Source organism: Girardinichthys multiradiatus, chromosome 1 (genome assembly GCF_021462225.1).
Source record: "Girardinichthys multiradiatus isolate DD_20200921_A chromosome 1, DD_fGirMul_XY1, whole genome shotgun sequence".
Taxonomy (NCBI): domain Eukaryota; kingdom Metazoa; phylum Chordata; class Actinopteri; order Cyprinodontiformes; family Goodeidae; genus Girardinichthys; species Girardinichthys multiradiatus.
The window spans coordinates 49890101-49909510 of record NC_061794.1 but is presented as its reverse complement, the minus strand read 5'-3'; the positions used below and the strand labels follow the sequence as shown (position 1 = coordinate 49909510).

The window sequence follows — 19410 nt, the reverse complement described above, 5'->3', positions numbered from 1 at the left end:
AAGGAAGCTGACAGAGCAAGAGTTCCTCTCCCTGTTGATTCATCATCTGCTAGGTTTGCTGTAGAGCTGCACAACATACAGGTACAGTACTCAAAAAATTGGAATGCTGCAGAAAAGTGCAATATTTCTGCCAGTCATCTCAGAAAGTGATACTCATGTATTATATAGAATCATGACAAATAGAGCGATATATTCCAAGCCTTTTGTTTCTTATAATTTTGATGATTACGGCTTACAGGTAAAGAAAACCCAAAATTAATGGTCTCAGGTCTCATGGTGTCACACCCTAATTAGCTAATTAACTCCAAACACCTGCAAAGGTTTCCTGACCCTTTAAACTGTCTCTCATTCTGGGTCATAGGTCACACAATCATGGGGAAGACTGCTGAGTGGACAGATAACTAGAAGACAGTCATCGACACCCTTCACAAGGAGGGGAAGCCACAAAAGATCATTGCTGAAGAAGCTGGTTGTTCAGAGTTCTGTATCCAAGCACATTAACAGAAAATTGAGTGGAAGGAAGAAGTGTGGCAGCAAAAGGTGAAACCGCTGCCTGGAAAAGGACTGTCAAACGAAAGCCATTTAAGAATCTGGGACAACTTCACAAGGATTGGACTGAGGCTGGAGTCGGTGCATCAAGAGCCACCACACACAGACGGATACTAGACATGGGCTACAAATGTTGCATTCCTGGTGTCAAGCCACTCCTGAACCAGAGACATCAGAAGCATCTTATCTGGGCTAAGGAGAGAAGGAACTGGACTTTTGCTCAATGGTCCAAAGTCCTGTTTTCAGATGAAAGTAAATTCTGCTTTTCATTTGGAAACCAAGGTCCCAGAATCTGGAGGAAGAGTGGAGAGGCACAGAATCCACGTTGCTTAAGGTCCAGTGTGAAGTTTCCACAGTCAGTGATGGGTTGAGGTACCATGATATCTACTGGTTCTGGTCCACTGGGTTTTCTGAAGTCCTGAATCAATGCAGCCTTCTTCCAGGACATTTTAGAGCACTTCAGGCTTCCTTCTGCTGAGATGCTGATTTTAATTTCATGGTCACCATCACCATGGTGTTCCTGTTCTTGACCTTCCTTGACCTGAACCCCATAGAAGATCTATGGGCTGTTGTCAAGAGGAAGATGAGAGAGACCAGAACCAACAAGGCAGATGACCTGAAGGCAGCTATCAAGGCAATCTGGGCTTCCATCACACCTCAGCAGAACCACAGGCTGATCTCTTCTATGCCATGGCCCACTGATGCAGTAATTAATGCAAGAGGAGGCCCAACCAGGCATACTTTCCAGAATCCTGACATTTCTGCTTAAAACATCCTTTCTGATGTGATATCCTAATATTCTGAGACAGTGAATTTTGGGTTTTCTTTCCTTGTAAGCCATAATCATCAAAATTAAAAGGCATAAAAGCTTGAAATATTTTACTCTATGTGGAATGAATCTATATAATTTATGAGTTTTACTTGCAGAGATGACTGGCAAAGAATATTACACTTTTACACAATATTTCATTTATTTAGACATACCTGTATGGAATCACAGGTGCCACGCATTCAGACTGATCAGCTGGGTGGTTTTTCTCTGCTCAAACCGTAGATCTATGTAGCTGACCGAGAAGCTCTCAGAGAGCAGTGATGATGATGTGGTATAATCACAGCCAGATAATATTGCACTTAAAAGTGACTAAAAAGACTGGACGTTTGAGTCTGGAAACGTCTGGAATGTTTCCATAAGGAATGTGTAGGAACCTAAAAGGACAGCAAATATTATTTGTCCTATTGGTCCATTGGTTTGAAGCTCAGTGGGTTTAGTCCAGTTTGGACTTTCTCGATGTGTTCTGATAGGTGTTGGTCATGAAGGTTGGATCACACCTCCTGTGATTCCTGCCCAGATGATTTTCTGTTGAAAATAAGATATTTATCTCCACAATGTATTGAAACACACATAACCTTGTTTTTCACTGTTGGACATGAATTCAGATCAAATCTTCCAGTTTTAGGTTCGTTAGGATTAACTAAATTATTTATTTTTATTAAAAAACAAACTTGTACATTTTTAAATTCTTATTCAGTTGCACATTTCTTAGATTCAACATATTTTATTTGTCATAACTGTAGTTTTCCTTGCATTGTACATTTGGTTTCTATGCTTTTATTATCATTGCTCATCTTTGCTTTCATTTTGCTGCTAATGCACCTGATTTTCCCTCTGAAAGACAATAAAGGATATTTTTATTTTACTTTAAAAATCTGCATTTTGTTAGGGATTTTTTTTTTTACACGTTTCTTTTACTTTCAATACAAAAAGTCAGATCAGTTTGTAAATGTCCTCAGAGACGAAGACCTTAAATTCTGGAGACATGTCTTCCAGTCTGATGACACTTGAAGTGTTTGGACATAATGTTCATCTTACATTTGGAGGAAAAAGGAAGAAGCTGGAAGCCTCAGAACAGCACCCTAACTGTGAAGTACAGGGGTGGCAGCATCATGCTGTGGGGTTTTTTGCTTCAGGAGCGACTGGTGCACTTCAGGAAATAGATGCATCACGAGGAAAGAACATTATGTGGAAATACTGAAGCAACATCTCAACCAGGAAGTTTAAGCTTGGACACAGATGGGTCCCCAGATGGACCATGTCCCTCAGCAGACCACCAGATTAGTTACTAGGTGGCTGAGGGAGAACAGAGTCCATGTTCTGGAGTGTCCCTCACAAGAAGTTTGACTCAAGTCATAAAATTTTAAAGTCAATTCTACTAAATTCTAAGAAAATGTTTGTAAATTTCTTATTTCTTGTTTCTCATAATTCTGATAAAATCAGAAATAATTTAGATCATAACTGTATTAAAACAGACTTAATGTTTGTATTTTTATACAGATTGTAAATATCTGTACAGTAAATCCTCCTAATGTTGCACAGTGTATGTATGCTATACTGTGTCGTGTAATAAAGTAAAATTAAATTCGATTTGAGTATTTTTTTTAGGTACTGAAAGGAAAATAAAACCATGAATCACTATTTGTATTTTAAAACTTATTTTTTATATTCATTGTGGCGGATCAAGCAGTAAACGACAGTCAGGCACAGATTCAAGTGTAAAAAAAAAAGGAGGCTTTTATTTAACTCCAAAAAACAAACTTGAATAAATTATACAAAAAAAGATATTAGGCCCATAAAAAATGTCAAACTAACAAAGTCTACTGAAACAACCTGAACTCTAACAAAACAGACCTCCCTGACTGAAACAGAAGAGGAAGTTAAATCGTGGCTGACTAGTCTACACAGACATAAAAGGTCAAACACACAAAAGCCTAACTAAAACTAACACAAGCAGACCCATTTCTCCCCCATGGTCCTGAGTTGTGGTATGAACCAATTTGAGGCCCTCCTCGCCGGCTTGCTCCGCCCCTTTCCACCTCTGTTCAGCCACAGGAATGAAGCAGGTGCCACTAAAGTAACTCAGAAAACAAAAAGGATTAAATGAAAAATTACACACATAACATTGCCAACTAACACGTCCACAGCTTTTATAAAACAGTGCCATGTTGTGTAAATAAACCAATTCTAAACCAAAACCAATTGCTCATTAATCTGTAAATTAGGTCCTATATTTAAAGAAAGTGTAGTGAAATGTGTCATTCTCTACTCGAGCAGTGTGAAGTTACTCAACATGTCTGACAAACTGCAGCCATCACATTCACCCTCTTCCTGTGGCTTTTTGGAGGCTTTATACGCAACGTTTGAACTTAATTTTATTATCATTGTAATTTTTATGTAACTTTTATTTTTACAGGTTGTCTCATTGAAATCCAAGAGAAAAACAACAACAAAGGACATCAGAAGCTGCTTTCTTTGTTGCTTAACGGTGCAATTTAGAACAAATTAAAATCTTTCTTTTGCCTTTTGGAAAACTTTGACGCTTTTCTGCAAATTAAATGTTTTTCTCTGCTTTTCTGTTCAAACACTTGACACTTCACTCAGAGTTTTTAGACCGTTTCTCAATTTCTTCTCAGCTTGTAATTCTTACCAGAACAATTTAAACCTTAGAGATGATTTTGGCCATCTTTAGTTCAGTCTGCAGGCCCGTACCTGAATGGTGCTAACAGGCTCCTCCCCCTTCTTCAGGTGACCTACCAGCTGAAGATCCTCACCACGGCACTGTTCAGCGTCCTAATGCTCAGGAAGTCTCTGTCCAGAGTTCAGTGGATTTCCCTGCTGCTGCTGTTCGCCGGTGTCGCCATTGTGCAGGTGCGTCCAGTTTTCTATACATTTCATTGAGATGTTTCCCACTTCTGTTTCATCACCAATCATCATCCCACAGCAGATTTTGCAGAACTTGTTGGATGTTTTAGTTGGCGATGAAGGTAAGAAGGGGAATGTTTCACACCCACTGAAGTTTGTCTGATTCCAACCACCAGCTTCAGTGTTTTATTGGGATATAATGTGACAGAACCTCTCAAAGTGGTGCAGAAAATGGTAGAAGAAAGGAAAGTAATTCATGGTTTTTACCTTTTTTATTTGAATTTTTTACCAAATCTGAGTGTGGTGTGCAGTTATATTATGTTTAGTCCCCCTGAGTCAGAACTGTGCAGAACCACCTGTTTCTGCAGGTCTCGTTGCAGGTCTTTTGGGTTTGCCTGTATGTTTATGGCGGTTCTCCCGCTGGAAGGTGAACCTCCACCTCAGTCTCGGGTGTTAAGGTAACCATGAGTCATTTTCCTTCAACTTTACATCTATGCACTACTTTATTCGTGGTCTACCACATAAAGTCCTGTTAAAATGCCCTGAAATTTTTTTTTGTAATGTGATAAAATGTGGAAGATTTCAAGAAGAATCTCAGACCTTTGCAGTGGGCTGGAAAAGGTCAACTGAGACTTTTCCAACCAGCCTACTGTGATGTTTGACTGGTCTAACTGGTTTATTTTTGCTGTAACATTTTAAACCATCTAAGAGAATCTGTAGGAGGTGCTGAGAGCTGTCTGTGAACAGCGTGTCCCCACCAAACATGTATTGTTGTCATCCATCATAAACTGGTTTGGTTCAGTTGATTTGAGTCAGAGTTCTTCGTCCCAACAGGAAAAGCTGTCCTAAGGCTAGCCCAAAACTGTTGTGACACGGGAGCTAAAGGGGTAGACGATGTCAGGTCATTAGTCCCCGCAGTCACCTCTATGTTATGTATGTCAAGCTGCTCCAGGTGAGCTGCTGAGCAAGATCTCACATCACCAATTTCCATTTCCTGTCCACTAAACGCCGTCAGATAATCTTTGATCCAAATGGGTGCTCCTTTTCTGGAAGTCTGGATCTCAGTAAAGCACAGTCAGTGTAAGTTAAAGGGCTGTGTGTGACAAATACAAAAACATAAATTTTCTGAAAGGTTCCCCCTGATAAAGTGGGCCAATCGGTGTTGGGGCATCCTGGATGGAAAGGGAAACCAGGGCACATCTTTCATGTCCAGTCAACAAGGAGCCACTCCCTTGGATGATCAAGGTCCAACAGCAAATAAAACTTCAAGGCCTCTTATCAAGCTAATTTACAATCTCAGCTGCAAACCACAGTAACTCAGAAGCACACAGGAATTTAGAATTTCTTTTCATGAAGTTGTTCAAATTGACCTATAGTTGAGCACGTCTTCACCCATCTTGCAAATTGTTCCTCAAGTATTTTCCTGATGCACAGAAACAGACATTTGTTTATTGGTTATTTACACTTCAGAAATCCTTCTTCCCTCTCTGATTTTTGTACCACCAGGTTCCAAAGCAGAAACCTTCCTTCAAGTTTACTGGCACTTGCTCCTTTAAGTTCAACAACTACAATTTTTTTATTATTTACTCCTTTATCATGTTCTCTCTTTTGAAGTCACCAAGCCCCTAAGTCCAAAGATCTCCAACTGAACCTACTGACATGTACTCCCTCAGTTGCTGTCTGATTTCTCTGAGGTTTCTTTCAGAGGAAGGCTCCCCCTTAGTTTGTCCCTCATCCAACCAAACCTTCACACACTGTATGTGGTGGAGCTCACCACTTTAAAAGGTCCAGTCCACCTGGAGTCCTTCCAAGATCTGTGGAGCACCTTTCTATATATCCACTCCACAGCTGCAATCTGCTCCAGATTCTCCCCTTGGTTCTTTGTTCAGTGCCTCCTTTGTGTTATGAGACAAAAACTGCACAGCAGGTTACAATTGTTGAGCTTAATGTATTAATTCCTCTCATGGGTGCACAGTTCTTCCTGTCAGCAGCACATTTGGGGTTAAACCCATGTGTTTAATCATCACCAAGATGGCGCCGATGATGGCTGCCTCGGAGCTTCGCTCTCTTTATTTGTGTATTTTGTGTGTTTTTATGTTTTTCGAGCTACAATCCTGTGGTCTCGTTCAGTAGAGAAGAACTTCTCAACATCAGAGAGTCCTCTCTTGGGATTTTTTCACCATCTTTCATCAATCCGAGGTTCACTGAGTTCCTGACAAGCGGAGCTGCGGCACTCTATGTGATTCTGCGCGGACGGAGACGTCGGAGAGAGAAACGCGCTGGTAAAGCTCAGCAAAACAGGACTTCGTACACCAATGCCTTCAATCCACCTGGCAAATGTCTGCTCTCTAAACAACAAGATGGACGAGCTGCTTCTCCTCACCGGTAAAAACTCAGACCTCCGTGAATCAGCGGTTCTCTGCTTCACCGAGACATGAAGCAGAGAACTGCTGATGCTGGACTTCCAGCTGCTCAGAGCGGATCGCAGCGTGGAGCTATCGGGGAAGAGACGAGGAGGCAGAATCTGCTTTTATATAAATGAAGGTTGGTGCAGAGACGTAAAAGTGCTGGAAAAACATGTAGTCCTGATCTGGAGTCATTTTCCATAATCTGTAAACCGTTTTATTCACCGAGAGAGTTTTCCTCGTTTATAATAATCGGCTCATATTTTCCACCGCATGGCTGCACTTCTGCTGCTGAAAAACATCTTGCTGAGCTGATTACAGACCTGGAGAAAAAATACACGAACTCTTTCATCATAATACTGGGAGATTTTAACAGAGCAAACCTCTCCAATGAACTCCCCAAATACAGACAGCATATTAAGTGTCCCACCAGAGATAAAAACACACTGGACCATTGTTACACAGCTTTAAAGGACTCATATCATGCTGTTACCAGGGCTGCTCTGGGTTTTTCAGATTATTATCTAATCCACCTCATCCCAACCTACAGACAGAGACTAAGAGCTTCCAAACCCAAGGTTCACACTGTTAAGAAGTGGACTGAGGAATCAAAGCAGATGCTACAGGCCTGCTTTGAATGCACAGACTGGACTGTTTTTGAAACTTCAGCCACTGACTTAAACCAACTAACTGATGTGGTGACATCATACATCAGTTTCTGTGAGGACATGTGTGTGCAGACCAAGACCTTCTGCACCTTTGGGAACAACAAGCCATGGTTTACTCCACACCTCAGGAATCTGCGCAGGGAAAAGGAAGAAGCTCACAGCAGTGGAGATTGGGCGCGGTACAGGCAGGCCAGGAACAGACTAACAAAGGAGATCAAAGCAGCTAAGAGAAGCTACAGTGAGAAGCTGAAGAACAGCCTTTCTACTGGTGACACTTCAGCTGTATGGACTGGTCTGAGAAACCTGACTGCCTATAGGAGCCCCTCCACCCATCCTGAACAGAGTCGTCTCCTGGCCAACCATCTGAATGGCTTCTACTGCAGACATGACAAGAAGCCATTCACACCTCAAATCATCTCCTCTACATCCCATTCAGGAACAAGTTCTTCCCATAAAGCAACCAACCCCCCACCATCAGATCCTCCGCCTGCACTAAAGATCTCAGAGGAAGATGTAAACAGGCTCTTTCAGCGCATGAAAACAAAGAAAGCTGGAGGACCTGATAACGTCTCCCCATCATGCCTGAAAGCCTGCACACATCAACTCGCTCTGATCTTCACAAGGATCTTCAACAAGTCACTGGAGAAATGTGAGGTCCCCTCCTGCCTCAAACGATCCACCATCATCCTGGTTCCCAAGAAACCCACCATCCTAGGATTAAATGACTACAGGCCTGTAGTCCTGACGTCTGTGGTCATGAAATCCTTTGAGCGGCTGATGTTGAAGCACCTGAAAGACATCACAGGCCCCCTGCTGGACCCCCTGCAGTTTTCTTACCGAGCAAACAGGTCGGCAGATGATGCTGTTAACTTAGGTCTACACTTCATCCTGCAACACCTCGACCACCCAGGGACGTACGCCAGGATCCTGTTTGTAGACTTCAGCTCGGCCTTCAACACCATCATACCAGACATCCTCCACCAGAAGCTCACCCAGCTCAACGTCCCAGCCTCCACCTGTCAGTGGATCAACAGCAGCAGGTGAGACTGAGGAGCATCTTCTCCCGATCCAGATCAATAAGTACTGGTGCCCCCCAGGGGTGTGTTCTATCCCCACTCCTCTTCTCTCTGTACACAAATGACTGCACCTCATCGGACTCGTCCGTGAAACTCCTTAAGTTTACAGATGACACCACTGTCATTGGACTGATCCAGGATGGTGATGAGTCTGCATACAGACAGCAGGTGGATCAGCTGGTCCACTGGTGTAGTCAGAACTACCTTGAACTGAACCCACTCAAGACTTCAGGTTCCTAGGAACCACCATCTCTGAGGACCTGAGAAGGTCCAGCAGAGACTGTACTTCCTGAGGCAACTCAAGAAGTTCAACCTTCCACAGGAGCTGCTGGTCATCTTCTCCACTGCCATCATTCAGTCTGTCCTGTCTTCATCCATCTCAGTGTGGTTTGGATCATCCACAAAACAGGACAGGTCCAGACTGCAACGAATAATCAGGACTGCAGAGAGAATAATCAGAGCTGACCTTCCCTCCATCCAGGACTTATACAGGTCTAGGGTCAGGAAAAGAGCTGCTAAAATCTCTGCAGACCCCACACACCCTGCACATAAACTGTACAGAGTTTTACCTTCAGGTGGCGCTACAGAGCACTGTTCACTAAAACCAGCCGCCACAGAGACAGTTTCTTCCCCCAGGCTGTTTCTCTGATGAACATTTAATAGAGAACAGAACAACAGCATACAGATGTTGCAAATGCACCTTTTCTATTATATATGTGTATATTGTACATTGTAAATTTGTATATTCTGTAATACAAAACCAAAGAGCAAAGTGTACTGGAGTCAAATTCCTTGTTTGTATGTACGAACTTAGCAATAAAACTGATTCTGATTCTGATTAGTTGGTGATGATCTCATAGAAACATCACCAAGGCAGCACCTCCAGCCGTGTCTTGTTCTTATCAGCACAAACCTTTAGTGAATTGTTCTCTGATTCTGCTTTCAGCTCTCTCAACCCACCCGGTGAAAGTGTCACCTGTTATATATGGATAATCTAATAGATTCATCCTCTCACCTTTAACCAGAATCATATTTATTTTAGCCCAATCACTTGATAATTTATAGTTCTTTAATCCCTAGTCAGTGTTAGATATGTCCAAACCATTAATTTCCACAATAATTTTTTTAATCATCCCCAGCAGAAAATAATTTCATTGTTTTCTATGAAGGTGTCTAGTTTTTCAGGAAAAACAACTTTTCAAGCCCGTTAATAATGTGATTACATCTACCTACATTTGACCTTTATGGTCCTTCCCCGTTAAATCTACCCCCAATACTAGATAAAAGCCATCGTCATATATTCTGGACAACCACAATCATACCATTAAAACATACCATTCGATTCATGAACCTTTCACTAATGTGGCCCACATCAACACATCATTCATACCTTGGGCCTCCATTCATTCCTGTCACACCTGCTCAAACACAGTTTTCATCCTCCAACCCCAGTCTTCCCAGTCATACTGTTCAAGAGCCCCAGTGATCCTAAGTAATAATGTGTCAATGGACCCATTTGTCAGGCCAGCCACCTTTTCAGGCCTTCTTCACCTAGGAGAAAATGATATGTTTAGAGTTATCACTCACATCATCAGGCAATATAGTGGGACGACTCTTCATCAACCTTCCCAGAGAAATCATTAAGTCTTGATTATTGTGACCTGCAAAGTCTGAAAATAGACAATTTGCTCTTACAGCTGTCCCAGTACAGCTATTTAACAGGAACAAAAAAATCACAAACTTAAGTAGTGAAACCAGTATTTTTCGGCCTTCTTCATTTAACAACACATAATCATAAATATACATTGTTAGTTCCAGTATTACCACAGGCAAGTAGTCAAATATTAATGACATTCATGTTAAAATGTTGAATGCAGATATATTAGCTCTAAAGGGATTCCTTCTCATTAGAAAAGGAAAAAGGTTATTCTATCAGTGGCATCTTGTCACCCTCTGGCGGCATCAAGTAGTAAAAGTTGAAAAATGAATTCATATTTAAGTCTGTCACAATTAACTTGTTTATGCATAAATAGTCTGTGCAATTGTTTTTCATGCCATCAATTAAATCAAATGTATCATTTAATGCACCTACCGCCTCCGGTGAAAAGCCAAGTCTTAAATATATGACATTATTTTTAATCTGGTCAGAAGGCACTGGTTGATGTATTCATATTGAAACTATAGAGTTAACAGCAGTTGTCCTCCTGTCTGTATGTCTTGAAGGGGTGAAAGTGTAGCTAATTTCATCACTAATTATTTATTATGAACTTTCTGAAAAACCCAACGTTTGGATTTGGACAAAGATAAAGGCTAACTGGTTGTGCTGAAATCCTAAATTTTAATGTCATCTGTAAGCTTGTTGCCTTAAAATCGTCACATTATTATTCTGTAGGATGTTTTTCCCTTCCAGTTCATAAAGACGTTTTTACACAACTGATGCTGCAAATTCTATAACACACAGATATGTTGTTTTATGTCAGTACAAAAGCTTCATCCTCTCAATGCTGTATATAATATGCTCTTTAGATTTATTTTTGACGCGTCTATTTAGGACTCATCACTGCCTTATCTAGATTCATTAAAGTAGTTAGCTCTTCATATCAGAAGAAAACTTCATTTGGCTGTTATTTACTTTTACATGTATCTATTTTAATTTTTTGCCGTACTGAAAACAATATTTAATTCCCATTTATATCAGAATATAGCCTGAGAAATACTGATCAGTTACCTTTTGTTTTTTGCAAGAGTAATTTATGAACAAAATTTCACTTTGTGCATTTCAGTTTAAAGTGTCAGCTTGGAATAATTTACCTCCCTCTTTCATGTACTCCATACAAGTTGTCTTTAGTTGCTTCTTGTAAAACATCCTGCTCTTGCTTTCAATAAGAACAAAGATTAATTTATTCTGGACTGAATCCTGACAGGGACATGCATAGTTCTCTGTATCAGTATGTATTGCCTTATTTTGTGTCTTAAAGTACCATGCAGTGTACTGTGCGTGATTGTGAGGTTGTGGGTGTGTTTTGTGTTAAAACGCATGATTTGTATTAAAGTTGTTGATATTCAAGGGGTTGCCCTTGAAATGTGCTTCCTACAAATATTTCTTACGGGCCAGAAATATTTGTTAATCATCTAGTTTCATAACACCTCGTGTTTTATCCATCTGCAAGACTATAAAGACTCTGGATGGATGTTTTTATTCAGCTTTAGCTTTATTTCATTGTATCTGCATTTTCCTAATGCAGTTAGTCCATTTAAGAGTGGGGTAACTAGGTTTTATTAGTTGCTATTATTTTATTGTCTTTCATATCTCTTTTTAGGTGCAGGATTCAAAAATGGTCAGAGTAATTTGAATGTATGAACCTGACTGTTGTGAAGAGCCTTGAAGACAACATGTGTTGTGAATTGGTGCTATAGAAATAAACTGAATTGAATTGAATTGAGTATCTTATCCAATAAATTGTGAATGTAAGTATTAAATCTCAACCCTAGATATCATTTTCAAAATCTGGTTCCCCTTTCCACACCAGTTTACAAGGTTTAATAAAACCGATCAACACTAAAATTAAGGGCATATATCTTAGAACCTTAGTTTTTTCTTTGTCAGTTTTATAAATATATGATTTTAACTATAATAACCCTGTCCAGTAATTCTGTTAAAGCATGTGTTTCATTTGTGTTGAATTTGAGTCTAATTTGATCATTTTGAACCTGACTGGAAAATGTCTAAACCTCTTTTAATCAAAATCCTGTTTTGAGGAGAAAAATTGTCCCTGTCTGGACTTCCTTTTGTTTTACGATAAAGAGCTGACCTAATGTTATTATGATACTGTTGAGGATCAGACCTGCTTTTATTGTGATAATCCTTAGTTGGCCTAAAGACAATTCCTTATTTAATAAATAATGTTGGGCATCACACAGTTTGAAATGTTTTTACCGTTCAAGCAGGCGGTCCATGGGCTGCTCTTCAGACCTGAAACACTCAAAATCCCAATTAGTCTGAGATCAGGAAACAATGAAAAATTAATTTCATCACGCCACAAGTATTTTTAATTAGCATGAAACAGTCATTCATTCCACATAAACGAACAGATAAAACAGATAGACATTGGCCACATAAAAGTTTGATTAAACTGTGAATACCAAATTTGAAAAACAAAATCTCTGCTCCACCACGTATTGTGTCAGCAATGCTGTTTTCAACCTTATCAGTAGACAATGTGTCACCATTCTGGTGTCTGATAGTGTGTAATAAATAGCAGGTGTCCAACCCTGAATCTAAGTGTGGCTGCAGCAATTTAATCGCTCCTGTTACAGTATGTACCACAATCAACCCAATGCAATAAACTTTGTCAAACTGTAGGTCATTGAGGATTATTATCCTATCCTAAGAAAAGGGAAAACATTAGCACTCAAACTTTATCATTTTGGTCTGTGTGTGAAAGCTCATCTATAAGTAATACCAGCATGCACATCCCCATGGGATGTCATGCAGGTATGAAAAGCAGCAGTTCATACCTCAACCCAACTCCTCCACATTCAGACACTAATTCTTGCTGTACACCAACCACCCCGCTACCTTCAGACCCTCTGCCTGCACTTAGGATCTCAGAGGAAGATGTGAACAGGCTCTTTCAGCGCCTAAAAACAAGGAAGGCCTCAGGACCTGATGATGTCTCCCCATCATGCCTGAGAGCCTGCGCCAACCAACTGGCCCCATCTTCACCGAGATCTTCAACAAGTCACTGGAGCTGTGTGAGGTTCCCTCCTGCTTCAAACGCTCCATCATCATCGCCGTACTCAAGAAACCCACCATCACAGGACTGTAGCCCTGACGTCTGTGGTCATGAAATCCTTTGAACGACGGGTGTTGAAGGACATGAAGGACATCACAGGCCTCCTGATGGACCCCCTGCAGTTGGTGGGCAAACGGGTCAGCAGATGATGCAGTCAACCTGGGACTACTTTTCATCCTGTAACACCTCAACCACCCAGGAATGTACACCTGGATCCCGTTTGGACTTCAGCTCGGCCTTCAACACCATTGACCCAGACATCCTCCACCAGAAGCTCATCCAGCTAAAGGTACCGGCCTCCAACCATCAGTGGATCACCAGCTTCCTGAAGGACTGGCAGCAGCAGCTGAGGCTGGGGATCATTTTCTCCCACACAAGAACCATCAGAACCGGTGCCCTCCAGGGGTGTGTTCTCTTCCCACTCCTCTTTTCCCTCTACACTAATGACTGGACCTCAGTGGACCCATCTGTGAAACTCCTGAAGGTTGCAGATGACACAACCATCATTGGACTGATCCAGGACAGTGAAGAGTCTGAATACAGAAAGTAGGTGGATTGGTTGGTACAGTGGTGTGGTCAGAACCACCTGGAACTTAACCCACTCTAGACTGTGGAAATGATGGTGGACTTTCACAAAACACCAGCCCCATTTACCCCCCCTCACCATCCTCAACAACATTGTGTCTGATTTGGACCACTTCCGGTTGCTAGGAACCACCATTTTTCTGGAGCTGAGATGGTCCTCACACATAGACAATGTTCAGAAGAAGGTCCAGCAGACACTGAACTTCCTGAGTCAAATTCTTTATGTGCACAAACTTGTCAGTAAAGCTGATTCTGATGTAAAGATGGCCATTTTACTTTGGCATATAAGACACAATGATGAGTTAAGGTTCCACAGTTTGTGATGAAGTTCAAAGCACCATGATACACACTGTCCAGCATGTGGAGGCATTGAGCAGAGACATTCATGTATAATATGTCGCCATAGTCAATATTCGGATGACAGGCTGACTCCAACAATTTTTTTTACGCAAAAGAAAACATTTGTTTCAAGATAAAATGCAAGTAAAAGCTTTAGCTTATTTGTAGTATACTGAATAAAAGACAAATTATCATCGATCAAGAACCCCTAATATTTGAAAGCAAACACAAGTTCAATTTGTTGAACATCACAAGTGACAATGATTAACTGGTTAGACCTTGTTAACTTTGAATAGATTTAAATGGTTGAAAAACATAAACTTTGTTTTATCAACATTTAAGACAAGTTGAAGCTGACAGAGCTGTGCCTGTAATTTTTTTAAACGCATTCTGCCGATGTGGGTGTAGGTGCAAAGCAATATATGACATCTGCTTAAAATGAAGGGCTGCATTTGTAATATTCACTCCAATATCATTTATGTACAAGGTAAATCACAAAGGGCCTAGTACAGAACCTTGTGGTACCCCCTTGTGGATAGACTGAACCTCAGAATAAAGACCATGTAACTAGACAGTCTGATTTCCGTCTTTAAGGTTGTTTGCAAACCCTTCAACCATTTGTATGGAAAACCCAACTGTTAGATGTTTTCTATAAAATGTTGTAATCCATGATAAAAGTCCTTGGAGAAATCTATAAAAAGAGAAAGATGGGCATGCCAGTGACACAGGGGTAAATTGCACGCACCAGGCTACAGTCCTCGACGCTACAGTCCTTGACGCAGCCGTCGGATTCTAGTCCTGGCCCTTGCTGCATGTCTTCCCCTCTTCACCCCTTTTCCTGTTAGTCAACTTACAGGATAAAGGCCACTAGTGCCACAGAATTTATTAAAAAAAGGGAAAGACATCACTGATTTCTATCTAAAGCTTGTGTTATACCATTTATAACCTTTAGTACTGCGGAAATCAAAGAATAATTAGTAACCAGGTATTATACTTTTTCACTGACAAGGATTCAAGTACCTTTGCTAGAACAGATAATTTAAAAATGGTGTATAATTGTTTAAGATAGTTGGATCTCCTCCTTTCAAGAATGGGATAACAAACAGATTTCTACACTGGGAATTACATTGGTCAACAAACTAAGATTAAAATGTGACACAATGGAGTAGCTACAATATCAGACTCCAACTGTAAAAAGATCATCTGGACTTTGGGTTTTTTAGAATCAAGGTTTTTTTTTTTTAAGGTTTAGCTACATCTACCAGAGAAATAGGAGTTAAATAAAAAATCTGAGCTTTGCCAGTAGAGAATCATTAGAGGACATTTCAATAAGCCAGGGCCGTTTAGATGGGTTTATAGTTGAACAAAATGATCTCCTCCCTGAGGAGGTAATGGGGGACTATTCCTTTTAAAACTGGTCCATGTCTCGACCAAGAGTCAGAGACTTCCTGGCGCTCTGTCCCTTCCTAATAACTTCCTCTAGGAGAGTCCAGCTTAGGCATGGCCAGTCAGGGAGGGGTCTTCTGGTGTAGCAGAGAGAGTGAAAGTGGTCATTATGTCCTCCAGCAGCCTAAGCCTATAGCAGCATAACTACACAGATAGTTTCAGTTTATTTATTTATATAGCGCTTATTTACAATAATGTCATCTCAAGGCACCCCACAAATGGTCCGGAACGGAGCGGGGCCGCCGGGGAGGCCAGACCAAACAACTGAGTGCCAGAACCCGGCCACCCCAGAATGGCCACGTGTAGGGGCACTTTGTAAAATGATAAACTGATAAAGTTTGTCCATCTAGAGCCCACTGATGGTCATTGTTATACTAAAAACCACAAGGATTGGGATACCTCTCTCTGTCAGACTGATTATAACCATTGGAAAAGAGAAGGGGTCATACAGGTAGCAGAAATGGAGGGTGTGTTTGCACCTCAACCATAACTGAGCTGGTTTAGGCTAAACCTGACTCCCCCTTACTCCAACCAACAGGGAGGGAAGAAGACGGAGGTAAAAAATAAGGAAGATAGCTCAGGATAAACTAAGCAACTCTAACTATAAGCTTTATCAAAAAGGAAAGTTTTAAGCCTAGCCTTAAAAGTAGACAGGGTGTCTGCCTCATGGACTAAAACTGGGAGCTGGTTCCACAGGAGAGGAGCCTGATAACTAAAGGATCTGCCTCCCATTCTACTTCTAGAGACTCTAGGAACCACCAGTAAACCTGCAGTCTGAGAACAAAGTGCTCTGTTAGGAACATATGGACCAATCAGATCTCTGATGTATGGTGGAGCTAGATCATTAAGGGCTTTATATGTGAGGAGGAGAATTTAAAATTATATTCTGAACCAATGAAGGGAAGCTAAAATAGGAGAAATATGATCTCTCTTTTTAATTTTCATCAGAACTCTTGCTGCAGCATTTTGAATCAGCTGAAGGCTTTTAACTGCATTTTGTGGACATCCTGATAGTAAAGAATTACAATAGTCCAGCCTTGAAGTAACAAATGCATGGGCTAGTTTTTCAGCGTCACTCCTAGACAGGATATTTCTAATTTTGGCAATGTTCTGGAGGTGAAAGAAGGAAATCCTAGAAACCTGTTTAATATGGGATTTAAATGACATGTCCTGGTCAAAAATAACTATTTAAATGACAGAAAGTCATCCAAGTTTTTATATCTTCAAGACATGCTTGTAGTCTATCTAACTGGTTGGGCTCATCAGGATTTATGGATAAGTAAAGCTGAGTATCATCAGCGTAACAGTGAAAATGTATCCTATGCTGCCTGATAATTTGACCTATTGGAAGCATATATATAGTAAAGAGGATTGGCCCAAGTACTGAACCCTGTGGTACTCCACAATTAACCCTGGAGTTTAAAGATGATTTATCATTTACATGAACAAACTGGAATCTGTCAGACAGATAAGATGTAAACCAGCCTAGCGCTGTTCCCCTGATCCCTACAGCATATTCCAGCCTTTTTAAGAGAATATTATGATCGACTGGATCAAATGCAGCACTGAGATCTAACAGAACCAGAACAGACACAAGTCCATTATCTGAGGCCATAAGAATATCATTAGTGACTTTCAGCAGAGCTGTTTCAGTGTTATGATGAGCTCTGAAACCTGACTGAAACTCTTCAAACAGGTAATTGCTGTATAAATGTTCACACATTTGATTAGCAACTATTTTCTCAAAAATTTGAAGAATCGACGTAACCAGGTGTCATTACCGCCAGCGTGAATAACAATCTTACTGTATTTACGCTGATCCTTAGCCAGCAGTTTCAGGTAGGATTTGATGTCGCCCGTTCTGGCCCCTGACAGACATTTGACTATGGTCGCTGGTGTCTCTAGTGCCACGTTTCTGACTATGGAGCTGCCAATTACCAGAGTTGGCTTCTCAGCAGGTGTGTCGCTGAGCGGGGAAAATCTGTTAGAAACGCAGACGGGTTGGTGGTGACCTGTGGGCTGGGATCTAGGACTATGCTTTCTACATACCGTCACCCAGCCGGCTTGAGGCCCCGGCTGCACGGGTTCTGCTGGAGGACTGCCACGGGGAGCTACCCTCGGTGGCTCTGCGCTGGCTAAGGGGCCTCGGCTATCTGCTGGTTTTTGTTGAAGCACCCCCTCAGAGAGGTCTTCTGCGTGTTCGTTTATTCACTGTAAGCTGAAAGAATTCACACCCATTGAAATAACACACTCAGACACCGTTGTATTGAATTTAAAGTACCTGGCCCAGGGAAGCTCTCATGTGATCAGGACACAAACCGAGACGACTTCGGAGTTTCTCACTGGGCTCATTGCTTTTATTAAAACACACATGAAAATGGGCAGCGCCCTGTTACAGTTTTTTCTCACATGTAGTCACGTGCAAACTTTTCCTGCCTACCATATTAGGACATGTTCCTGTCTCCCAGCTGCATCCCGTATCTACTGATATAAGAAGGGAGTACTTGGCCCGTTAATCTTTTCACATCCTTCTCCCACCCCTACAGTTCTTCAGTATTTCTCTGCTTCACCACACTCAAGGCCAAGTTTGTGCAATAACAATTCTGCAGGCCACTAACACAGGTTATACATTTTATTTCCCACACTGGTTATGAACATAATAATAATAATGCACACACATAATATATCTCCACATTTTTCAACAGCACGGAGCCGGGCCTCCAATTCCGACACCCTCGCCTCCAAAGCTACAAAAATGCTACATTTATTACACGTCCCATTATCACTAAAGGAGGCAGAGGAGTAACTGAACATCTGACACAGAGAGCAGGAGAGAGGAAGAGACTCAGAGAGAGAAACAGTAGAACGGGTAGCCATGATGGAGCTAAAGCTAAGCTAGCGACCCCTTACCACTACTAGAAAAACCATGTAAAACACGGATAGTCCCCAAACGTTAAAAGCAACAACAGAAAGTAAGTGTTTTAACGTGCTTATGTATTAGAACAAGTAAGAGATATCACAGTAGAGAGAAATCAGATCAAACGAGAGAGCTTCACACACCAAACAATTCACCAAGTGCAACAGCGGAAACAGGAAGTGACGAATACGCCTTACCACGTCTTAACTTCAGTGACCAGATTAATTGATTAATGGTTTGATTGTCTGCTTTGCAGGTGCAGCAGGAGGGAAACAAAGAGGCGGCAGTGGCTGACTCCTCCAACCAGAACTACATGGTGGGTCTGATTGCCGTGGTGATCAGCTGCTTGTCGTCAGGGTTCGCCGGCGTTTACTTTGAGAGGATCCTGAAGGGGAGCTCAGCATCGGTATGGATGAGGAACGTGCAGCTGGGGATCTTTGGCACGGCGCTCGGCCTGCTGGCAATGTGGTGGAACGATGGAGCCGCCATCTCTGAACATGGCTTTCTGTTCGGTTACACCGGCATGGTTTGGTGTGTCATCTTCAACCAGGCGTTCGGTGGGCTGCTTGTGGCTGTGGTTGTGAAGTATGCAGACAACATCCTGAAGGGTTTCGCCACCTCTTTCTCAATTATCGTATCCACAGTGATGTCCATCTACCTGTTTGGCTTCCATGTGGACCTGCTCTTCACTGCGGGGGCGGGGTTGGTTATTGGTGCCGTCTACATGTACAGCCTCCCCAAGGCGCCTGGTGGCTCTCTGTCCCCAAACTCCTCTTCTTCCTCAGTCTCTGCAGAGCCGCAGAGGACGTTTGGAGACAGCGAAATGGAGGCGTTTCTGCCAAAGTCAGTTCTGGTGAAGTGATACTATCTCTCTCTGGCGCCACCTGGTGCTCCCTTCCTCTCAAACTAACCAATGAGTGAGCTTCTCCTGC

At 41.7% G+C, this 19410-nt stretch overlaps 1 protein-coding gene across 3 annotated transcripts in view; it reads left to right on the top strand.

Moving 5' to 3' along the window:
• The window catches only part of slc35a2 (solute carrier family 35 member 2), a 39858-nt gene that overhangs the window by 8733 nt on the left and 11715 nt on the right, over positions 1 to 19410 (top strand). For all 3 annotated transcript variants that reach the window (XR_007039541.1, XM_047374157.1, XM_047374149.1), the window contains exons 4-5: positions 4130 to 4252; positions 18735 to 19321. Coding sequence is in view for 2 of the 3 variants with exons in the window: in XM_047374157.1 (XP_047230113.1) it covers positions 4130 to 4252; positions 18735 to 19321 (710 nt within the window). In the remaining variant the exon portion in view is untranslated. The remainder of the gene's footprint in view (positions 1 to 4129; positions 4253 to 18734; positions 19322 to 19410) is intronic.